The 11,423-nt window shown below is 39.2% G+C and overlaps 1 protein-coding gene across 3 annotated transcripts in view; it reads right to left on the minus strand.

The window, feature by feature from the left end:
- Positions 1-11,423, minus strand: part of Srgap2 (SLIT-ROBO Rho GTPase activating protein 2) — a 233,408-nt gene that overhangs the window by 111,493 nt on the left and 110,492 nt on the right. For all 3 annotated transcript variants that reach the window (XM_021197309.2, XM_029538251.1, XM_029538250.1), the window contains exon 4: positions 3,057-3,219. In XM_021197309.2, the coding sequence (XP_021052968.1) occupies positions 3,057-3,219 (163 nt within the window). The remainder of the gene's footprint in view (positions 1-3,056; positions 3,220-11,423) is intronic.

The following is an 11,423-nucleotide window of genomic DNA, read 5'->3' on the forward strand; positions in this document are numbered from 1 at the left end:
CCTGCCTCTGCCTCCCGAGTGCTGGGATTAAAGGCATGCGCCACCACGTTCAGCATTGTTTTGTACTTCAGAGAACTGAAGCATAGAAAGGAGTCCAGGTCTTGAGCTCAGCTTCTCCAAGTTAACAGCAGGTCCAGCGTGAGAAAGGGCACCTGGAATAGGCCCCTATTCAGGGAGCACAAAGCTTCATATTATAGAAAAGATGCCCATAGCCATTCCTTTGATCTCTTATCGAATTACTATATCTTTATCAGTGGGATTCTAACTCTTCAGGTGCAATATACTCTATACAAGACAATGGAAAACGGGGGGTTTAGAGAATCACTGAATCCTATTTATATCTCTAATAATATATCTCTAATAATATATTGAAACCAAGTAACGACAATTGAGAAACAGTCTTATGATCTGCACTTATATAATATTATAATATACTTAAAGACAATGAGAGAAATCATACCCAAAAGTCTATACTATTCTTCTCAAACAAAGTACGAATCCAAGCACATCAAAGTTTGCTCTTAGAAATCAGAGATGTGGCTGTCCTTAGGGCTTTCAGAATTTGGAAAAGGAAGATGGAGTTTTTGGAGTAATGAAATGTTTGGATTCCTGACCAGGGAACTGGTTACATAGGAGTATTCCATTTGTAAAAATGCATTTAACTACAAACTTACCATATGTTTGCTTTTCTTCTACAAAGTATCATAAACAATAGTAAATTCTTCCTTCTATCATCAGTATAGAAACACAGCCTTATAGAGGCCAACTCAGAGGCCCTGGCTAGCAATGCCATTGGTGGAAGGTTTTTTCCTTCTAAAGGTGACATGCCCCAGGTCTATGGTGAAATGAAGATGAGTACTGGAAAAGCCATGACAAGTGGCTTTGGTATCTGGCTATTGCTACCACAGACTTCTCTGAGATGCGGAGGCTACAAATCTCTCAGCTTATTCCTCTCTGTAGTGATGTAATGAGAAATGTTCTTCATAGTCTTGGAGATTTGAGCACTTGATCCCCAGCTGGTGTTACTATTTGGGATGTTCAGGTTCTGTGGACTTGCGGGAGGAAGTAGTCAGAAGGGGTAGGCTTTGAGGGTAAAGCCTCACTCCAGGTCCAGTTCACTCTCTGTGCTTCACACTTGCATTGGGATGTAAGCTTCCAGCTTCCTGCTGCTGCCATCATGCCTGATGTTAAATGCTATGCTTTACCACGATGGACTCTTACTGTTCTAGAACCATATATCCAAATAGTCCTTCTCTGTAAGGTGCCCTTGATCGTATTATTTTATCACAGCAGCAGAAAAGGAACTAATACACTCTAAAGCTAGAAGGAAAGGAAGCTGAGAGACTGTCTGAAATTGAGTTAGGTAAAAACCTGTCATGCAAGTATTGTTCTCACATGGATAGAGAAAATGAAGGAGGAAACTACCAGTCTAACTTTTGCAGGGCTAAGATAAGCAGGTGTTAAGATCACAAAAAGCAAAAGAGATCAGAGTCTGAAATAAGTTATTTCAATCATAGAAACATGTATTACTATTTGATATTACTGAATAGGCATTACTATGTGATACATAGAAATTTCCTCTTTTTCAGATGTTGTACCCTCAATACCCTGCCTCTAAACCCAGAGGATGTTCCTTCATAGATGCAGTTAAGTACACAGTATAGTACTCAGCCATTTGTTCAGGCCAGCCAGTAAAAATGGAAGAAATTCTGAACTAATTTTAACTCTAATCAAATCTGAAACATTTTTCAATGTTAAGAACTAGGTAATTGATTAAGGGCTACAGATATAGCAATGATAATTCTGATTATTAGACTCTTTACTCAATCTCTAACTTTAATTCTAGATATAAGTCAATGAATATATATTTTTTCATACATTTATACATATATTTACATACACACATTCACTTTCTGTGAATTTCTGTGACATTCACTTTCTAAAAATTCTCTGGGGAATGTCAAAGACTGAAAGTAAGACATGGTATATATGTTAGTTTGAATAAGACTGGCCTCCAAAAACTCACAAATTTGAATGCTTGGTCATTAGTGAGTGGCAGTACTTGAGAGGGATTAGGAGGTGTGTTTTTGTAGAACTAGGAGTGACCTTGTTGGAGGAAGTACGTCACTGGGGGTGGGATTTGGGGTTTTAAAAGCCCAAGCCAGCCAGTCTCTGTCTCTGTCTTCCTGCTGTCTATGGAATAAGATCTAGAATTTTCAACTATTTCTCCAGCATCATGTCTGCCTGTGTGCCACCATGATAAAAATGGACTAAACCTCAAACTGTAAGCTAGCCCTAATTAAATGAGTTGTCTTATGAAAGTTGCTGTGGTCATGGAGTCTCCTCACAGCAACAGAACTGACTAAGGCAGCCACTATGCACAGTAGTCAGGGTCTCTGCTACCACTTATAGCCAAGCCTCATGAAAGAATAACTCCACAGAGAACTCAAGTAAAGGGGGTTCCTGGCTTCCCAAGAGGCCAGTTCCAGCACTAACAGAAAAAAGGATATTTGACAAAAATGTCTTAAGATTATGATAATTATTTTCAGGTATTCTTTAGTTTAATTGCTCATTCTACATGTGACAAATCGAGATAAAAAACAAACTTCAGAAAGCAGTGAGGAGTCCATGTTAAGAGTAAGCAAATTCACGAGTCCAAGTTGGCTAAGACAAAACTTGGAAAGAAAGCTAAGTTCAAAATATAAACATCGAGGAATTACTGAGTGAATTAGATGAAGAAACATGATACAACTCTAAAGAGCCCTGAGTCCCAAGAGGTTTCAAAGCACACAGGGAGCCACCAGAAGAGCATCACTATATAAAGCTGATGCTGCTGCCCCATGCAAACATGGCATGTCTTCCCAGAAATATCAGTTCAGCTTAGGAAGGTTAAAACATTTGCCACTTCAAATATTTTTTTTTTAAGACTATGTGAGATAGAATGGTCAGTGGAAAACCTGTTACATGAGTCAAGAAAATACCCTTTCTTTTATTTACAAAGTCATGTTACTGTTCCAGCCAAGAGCCTTTGTGATTAGGAACAGCTATCCATATACCTTTTTAAAGAGTCTTCCTGAGTCCTCGCTGACTTGAACAAATCGAGGAATTATATTATTCAGGTAGATGTCACTCAGGGTGGTATGATCCCTGCTCTCCCGCTTCACTTGGTTTAAGAGGAGGTTCCAGCAGTTGACTGGAGAGAGAACATTCTGGTCCTTTCTACAGGGAAATCAAAGGAAAAAAAATAGTGTTAGCAAGCAGGCAGATCTAGCAGCTATGATTATAATTATAGTCCATGTCACAAAAATCACAGTAATCAAAGCAGGAGCAGAAACAAGGGTATCTTCCCTAAAACCTACTGCTAGGGTTTAAATGTGACACGCCTCCAGCCCCAGGCACCTGGATTTCTGCACTTTTTGTATCCCACCTACTATTTTGGGAGGTTGGGTTTAACAGGAGGAAGTGGATCACTGTGGCAATGAGCCTTAAGGTCTACAGGCTATTATACTTTGTACCCTCTCTCTGAGATGAGAGCCAATAGCAAGCTCATACTCCCACAACCAAGCAGCACCTGCATGCATCCCCTGGCATGATGAGCCCTACAATAACCATGAGTTAAATAAATGCTTCTTGTCTGTTGCTTCTTGTCATTGTTTGACCATAGTAGTAAGAAACTAGCACACCTATAGCACTATATTTTTTTCTTTTTTGAAAAATTCTAAAATAGGGTAAAAAGGAACAAGAAGAGGAAAAAGAGACATGGGAGAGGAAGACAGGAACATTTCTGAACTCTTGTTTTGTTTTTTGTTTTTGTTTTGTTTGACAGGGTTTCTCTGTGTAGCCCTGGCTGTCCCAGAGCTCACTCTGTAGACCAGGCTGGCCTCGAACTCAGAAATCCACCTGCCTCTGCCTCCCAAGTGCTGAGATTATAGGTATGTGGCACCACTGCCCAGCCACATTTCTGAACATAACTAAAAATAAATTTAAAAAATAATTTACCAGAGATTAAAATAAAAAATCACTGGAATACTACAAACGAAAACCTCTACAAGTTTGCCCACTGTGGGATGCTATGTGCTTGACTTGCTTTTCAATGTACTTTACATTGCTGTTTAATTTATAGCTCACAACTTGTCAAGAGGTGATCTGAAAGCTGAGGAGAGGCAAAGCAAAAAGAAACGTGAGAGCTTCTGTTTAAGTGACGACTGCAAAGTAGCAACGGTGGCACTGGACAAGCCTGCAACCTCAAAGGGTGCGCGTGGCCACAGAAAGGAGTCAAACCTGTGAACCCATCTCTTTTCTTTTCCTTCCCTCACTCAGACGCTTGGCACAAAACTCGTGAGTTTAGAAGAGCATTATCTCCATTCAGAGCTGGAGGCTGCCAAGCAACCTGTAAGTTCAGAACTCAATTCAGAGGTTTTTAAATTCTGCAATAATAGCTATTAGCAAGTAATGCCACCACAGCTCGCTGGGCTTGAGAACACTTCTGACCAGCAAACCAAACACTTACCTAACCAAATCTAAGAAGCTGCTTCAAATCGGCAACCCTTTGAGTCCAAATTGAAACTGTTTTACGCCTGGCCCAGCCCCCTCCCATCATATGTCTTCAGACAAAATTACCAATGTTAAGTAGTAACCACTAACCATAATGACCACTAACTTTCTAGGGAAATAAAAAGACTTCTGTGGAAATTTAAAGTTAACCTAGTTAAGGGGGTAAAGATACATATAATTAATCTATTCTCTTTAAAATGTTTAGAATGGGATAGGGTGGTGTAAATAGAAAACAATCCTAGATTCACAATGGTAACAGATCTGAGTATGTGTATTCAATGATATCCTATCTTCTTAATTCAAGGAAACTTTCAAAGTGATCTTCAAATCAGTTCTGGTTAACAGTATTCTGAAAAAACATAACAAAAAAATTTAAAAGTACTACTAAATAATTTATTTATTTTTATTTTATGTACATTGATATTTTGACTGCATGTATATCTATGAGAGGGTGTCAGAGCCCCTGAAATTAGAGTTAGACAGTTGTGAGCTGTCATGTGGATGTTGGGAATTGAACCTGGATCCTCTGGAAGAGCAGTCAGTGCTGAGTCATCTTTTCCACCCCCTAAAAAGTACTATTTAAAGAGGTCTGGCAAGATGGCTCAGAAGGTAAAAGCACTTGCCATGTAAACCTAATGACCTGAATTCAATCCCTGGATCCCACAGTGTAAGGAAAGAATTGACTCCTAAAAGTTGGCCCAATGTGTGCTGTGACATGCATATACAATGATAATTTTTTAAAACATGCAGCATTAAAACTCTAATATATTTTTTCTGGTCATTTCTCTTGGCAGAATATCCATGTCTTCAGTAAGTATAGAATATACCTGGCTATTACACATAGTTTTTAAAGGGGAAGGTCTTATGAGACTCAATTTTACAATTGGTTTCTATGTGCTTCTTATGAGAGCAGACAAATAGGTTGGTGGTCTAGGCTGGGTTCATGGTAGATTATGGGTAGCTAGGGAATCGACACTTGAATCTTGCCATTTCATTATTCAATTGCTACAATGATTATTATAAATATTAGGATTCACATAATTAATATTTGTAATGGGAACAGTCTCTAGGTAATATTAATGGCTTAATTTTAAAACAAAAATATTATTCTTTTGCAAACACCCAAATCAATTTGAAAGTATACCAAGAGTACCATTATTCATATATGAATTAAAAAAAAATTTGGAGGGGTAGCAAAAGCTTCTGTAGACTGAACCGGGGTCTTGTAAGTACTCTATTGCTGAGCTATATCTCTGTCCTGCAGGGCTTTACTAATCGTGAAGAATCCAAACTAACACAGAAACACTGGTGATGATGAAACTACAGAAAACTACAACTTTTATTCATAATTCTGATATGAATATTTTTAGTTCATAAACAAAACCCCATTTTTCATATGACTGATTCCAATAAACTCTAAAACTCTGTAGTTTAAAAGTATTGTTCTCTCTCTGTCTTACCGTCTCTCTCACCTTTATGTATTCTACATATAAAGTGCAACTGTTTATTTTAAAAGCATAGTCTATGACCCAGACATGGTGGCTATAATCCCAACACTCAGAAAGTAGAGGTATAAGGATCAAGAATCTGAAGTTAGCCTAGGCTGACCAGAGGGACCCAAGAAGGACCCTGCCTCAGAAGACAACAGCAGACACAAACCAATATCAACAGTTACTCTGTTTCTTCCAGGAGCCGCTAGTCTCTTAATACTACTATAGTTTTTTACACAGTATTTGGATCTTCTGAACCAACTGGCAGTCTGTATAAAGAAATGTGAAAATCAATCCATAACCTTGCACAAAGCTCAAGTCCAAGTGGATCAAGGACCTCAACATAAAACCAGATACACTAAATTGAATAGAAGAGAAAATGGGAAAGAGCCTTGAACTCATTGGCACAGTGGGAAATTTCCTGAACAGAACTCCAATGGCTCAGGCTCTAAGATCAAGAATTGATAAATGGGACCTCATGAAACTGGAAAGCTTCTGTAAGACAAAGGACATAACCAATAGGACAAATCGGCAACCTACAGGTTGGGAAAAAATCTTCACTAACACCACATCTGATAGAGAACTAATATCCAAAATATATAAAGAGCCCAAGAAGTTAAGCCCACCAAATAAACAATCCAATTTAAAAATCAGGTACAGGGCTAAACAGAGAATTCACAGAAGAATTCACAGAAGAATATTATTTCTCAGACACTATCCTCTTACAAATAGATGCTTTCTTTCTTTAAAGGCAATGGTGGGGCAAGGAAGATGAAGAGAATGTGGAAGAAGGAAATATAAGCATACTATACAGGCAATTTTCCCAGCCATTGAGAACAAAGCTGCACTACTCTTCAGATTAGAAATAAGCAAGCCAGTGAGCTGTGCTTTCCTAGGAGAGCCAGGAGGCTCTGAGGACGGCTTCCTGCTCTAGTAGCTTTGCAGACTTACTTGATTTGGACCCAATGAAACTGGGAGAACTTCGTTTGGTTAGGAGATCAAAACCTGTCTATCTTTTCCATCTAATATTTGTTAGTATAATGTCTTTGTTTTCCTTCTCTCCCCCTCTCCCCAACTCCAAGTCTCAGGCTGTATAATTCCTGCACATTTAAAGGGTTTCTGTCTCTTAGGAATATGCTGGAACACAGCCGTGAACCTCCTTAAAACTGATCCCTAAAAAGCAAACAAAATATTCAGAAGTGTTTTCCTTACTTTAAAAAATTCAGGAGGAATACCAAGAAAATACCACACTGTGTCGCAGAAAAGATGACTTTAGTCAAAAGAAAGGAAACCCAGAGAGTCATAAACCAGTGTACAACTACAAAAGAGATTATCACTACAAAGGCACCGGCCAAGATAAACCTGCACAACTGAATTGCGAACATAAACTTGAAGACAAGAGTCCAGCTTTTCTCCCTCAATAGAGGCTACGCCTATGGATGCTCAGACACTTCTGAACAGATGACCAAGAAGATTTCTAAGATGGCCAAGATAAAAAGCAGTCCCACAATCATAAAATCTGTACATTATATACTATCTCCCCACCCCCTCATATTTCTTCTGGTTGTTTCAATAAGCTCACATACAAAAACACTTGTCCCGCCAGTTTCCTACCAGCTCATCTACAAAATGGACAATGCTGATCTACCTTCTGAAACACAGTCAATAGATCACTGCTAAGATCCCAGAAGCTCCTCCAGTATGGGATGGCAATTAATTAACTACAGCCACTTCTATGGCCCTGCAGAGCTCGATCTTGGTGTTGGATGGCTAGAGCTTCTGCATTGCTGTACTGAGGTTTTCTTCTGGGTCTACAGTCTATTATTTGCCCTTTCTCGGGGCTGTTGTAGATCAGCTGAAATGATGGATGCAAGAGAACTTTAGCAACACAAAACACTATGCAAATGGGAGAAATATTAGTATTTTCATTTCCAAACAAACAAAGACTTAGCTTTCATCCAGTTCCAACATGTTCCTCAACAGGCACCGGGTCACAGCCAAGAGTGCAGCCTACTAAAAGTGCACAACCCTTAGCAAATCACAGTTGGATAAGACAACAACAGGCAATTAACCAAGCAGCTGCATGTCCCTAGGAAGACATGAGAGAAATAAGAAAGGAGAGCAGACTTCAGTATTCCACTATCCCTTCCCAAAGAGACAAGGTAGAACAATAGTCCTGTGTTCCTCAGTGGGAACTGTGTGCCGAGGCTGACAAGAAAGAATTCAAAGGGAGCCCAGAATCCCAGTAGCACCAGCAACTTCCAAAGCCTCCACTCCAGAGCAGAATCCCTATCAGACCTGCCAATTTCTAAAAAGCTGGCAATTGTCAATGCATCTAAGAACACAATTTCTCACTTTGAGATAACAGTTCTGCGATGATGGACAAAACTCTGAATGATTTAAATTCATCATTCAATATATGTTATTAAGGCTCCAATGAGAAAAAGAGCAGGTATGTGTGTGATAAAGGAGCTCATTTGGTGATGGTTTGACAGCAAACGAATGACGAGAGAGAAGCTGAATTCAAAGAAATAAAATAAATAAAAAAAAAATGCAAACCCAAATTCCCTCTTGGCACCTTGATTAAAATGAAATGAACTGAAGCAGTCAAAGAGATTATTTTATTCAGATGAGTGTTATTAGCCTTTCTGGCTTATTTTCCTTATTATGCATTTTGCTGATGCTGACAGACACAGAAGAGCTCACAGAGGAAAAGCTGTAGCGGATTTGTGGTCTGACAGTGCTGTGCATAAAATCAGACCCTTGCTGACCCAGATAAGCCAGAGGATGGATTGGAGTTGCTAGAGAAGGTGTTAAAAGGAGGGGAGAATTTAAAAATTAAATCGCTAAAGCAGAAAGTGACTTAAAAAGATTTTGCCTGGAATGGTGGCTGCGGGTTGTGTGACACAGTAGTACAGTGGCAGCCTGGAGGTACCTTTCAAAGATAGGCAGGAAGACAGGAGGGGTGCACACTTCTCTGGATTTATCACAGCTGTGGCTTCAGCTCTGCCAACAATGAGATCAGAGTAGGAGAGCTCAGAGACAGGAACAGAGAGGTACCCAAGGCAAAACCAATATACACTAAGACTGAAGATATAAGCTCTCAAAATGTCAAGTTAGGGCCATACACTTGCCTAGACAGACAATTAGAAAGGATTCAAGCTGTGTATGTGCCTTACTCAAAACAGTCTACCTGTCCCTTCTAATCAGGTTTGGGGAAAGAGCTATTGTGAATGGGATTTTTATAGCAGTGGAGCAGTCCCATGGAGCTCAGCTATAACCTTCAGATAGGGGCATGCCCAAGAGCTGAGAGCTTTAGAAATTTACCTTTTTCTTCTTTCTTCCTTCCTTCCTCTGTCCTTCCTTCCTTCTCTCCCTCCGTCCCCCCTCCCTCCCTCTGTTCTTTCATTTCTCTCTTTCTTTCTTTCTTTCTTTCTTTCTTTCTTTCTTTCTTTCTTTCTTTCTTTCTTTCTTTCTTTCTTTCTTTCTTTCTTTCTTTCTTTCTTTCTTTCTTTCTTTCTTTCTTTCTTTCTTTCTTTCTTTCTTTCTTTCTTTCTTTCTTTCTCCTTCTTTCTTTCTCCTTCTTTCTCCTAAACTGTTCTTGGTGGTGAAACCCACACCTTGTTTATCCTGGTCTCACTGTTTGTGTGTAAACAGATGTAGACAAGCACACCGAGAAAGCCTCATTTGACTGAATTAGAAGGTCTGCTTATCACCGCCTTCTTTATAGCTTCTGTAGACCTGGGGCCTTCCCCTTCTTTACTCCACTCTCCTTGAATACTATACATATTATCTTAATACTGGAGAACATAAAATATAATCAAAACTTCTAAGTAATCCATACAAAGTCATTTGAACACTAGACAGACCCATCTCAAGGCATACTGAAATATGCAGGGACCAATACTAGGCATAGTTTATCCCTATAATCACAGAATTTATTTTTGGGGGGGGGGGTCAGGAGGATTGTTACAAGTTCCAGGCTAGCTAGGCCTATACAATGATACCGTGTTTCAAAAAAAAAAAGAAAGAAAGAAAGAAAGAAAAAAGAAAAAAAAAGGCAGTGATTACATCAAAAGGCCTGAAGTACAAATAATCAACAAAACTAAAATATAGCAAGAGTAAACACAGCAAAGATATGAGCAATAACCAAATACCACAAACTCATATGGCTTCTCAGCTGAAAAGTTTATAACCATCACTATTACATCTTCAGTTGGATCCTTGTGTTCTGTAGAAAGAACTGTGAACAATTCTACAATTAAATCTTCAGTTTTTTTCTTCTCTACTTAATTAAGATGTTACCAGAAGCCCTGTAAATAATGACAACTATATAGAGAAAACTACACATATGTTTGCATATTTTTTAAAATAAATAAAACCCTGAAAGATGACTGAGGCTATATTGTTTGGGTCACCCTTGGTCATTCAGGCTAGGGAACTAAATACCTATGTGTGCCAAAATAGAATGGCACCATTCTGAAATCCACACATTATTTCAAAGCATCAAATGCTCCCTCTAGGCGCAGGCATCTCGCAGGCACCAGGCATAAGTGAAGAAATTTGATCTATAGCCAGCAAGTGACTGATTGGCAGCCAGAAGGAGACAAGCAGCATCCCGAGCACTAACAGCCCGTTGGTAAGAAAGGGCATCCACAGGGTGCCTCCCTTTCCTAATGTATGTTCCTGGGATAGGGAGTCCTTACTCTATGGCTCATGGTAACAATGAGGAAAGAAGTTTGAAACCAAAGCTAAGAAGAACAAAGCCATGCAGTCCTCAGAGCAGCTTTATATGTCATTAGTACTTCCCATGTGCTATTATCTCATGTTTATTCTCTGAGTAGCAGCTGAGTGACTGAATTTGTATCTTCATTGACTTGTGCACTCCAAACTCAGGTATATTATTAGCCAGGTTACTACTTTATTAGTGAAACTTTAAAGGGCTGGATAGTATAAGGATACCCTAGTCAGTTTCCATGTTAGTAGGTCAAATTTTGAGTTCAGTTCCTTATGGAATTTGGATGAATAAATGATTATATCCCAGTGAGAAAGTACTCTGTCTAAAGCACCCTAAGACCCAGATTCAGCTATGCTACTTGATAGTCAGATAATCTTAGTAAATGGCAAATGTACTGTGGCCTTCATATTTTTTTTCCTATTTAAATGTATAAATGATCTTCCGATAGTACTATGTCCAGTTTTCTGAGGAACCGCCAGACTGATTTCCAGAGTGGTTGTACAAGCTTGCAATCCCACCAGCAAAGGAGGAATGCAATACCTCTTCTGGGTATATACCCAGAAGATGTTCCAACTGGTAATAAGGACACATGCTCCACTATGTTCATAGCTGCCCTATTTATAATAGCCAGAAGCTGGAAA

This window comes from Mus pahari, chromosome 5 (assembly GCF_900095145.1).
Source record: "Mus pahari chromosome 5, PAHARI_EIJ_v1.1, whole genome shotgun sequence".
NCBI classification, from domain to species: Eukaryota; Metazoa; Chordata; class Mammalia; order Rodentia; family Muridae; genus Mus; species Mus pahari.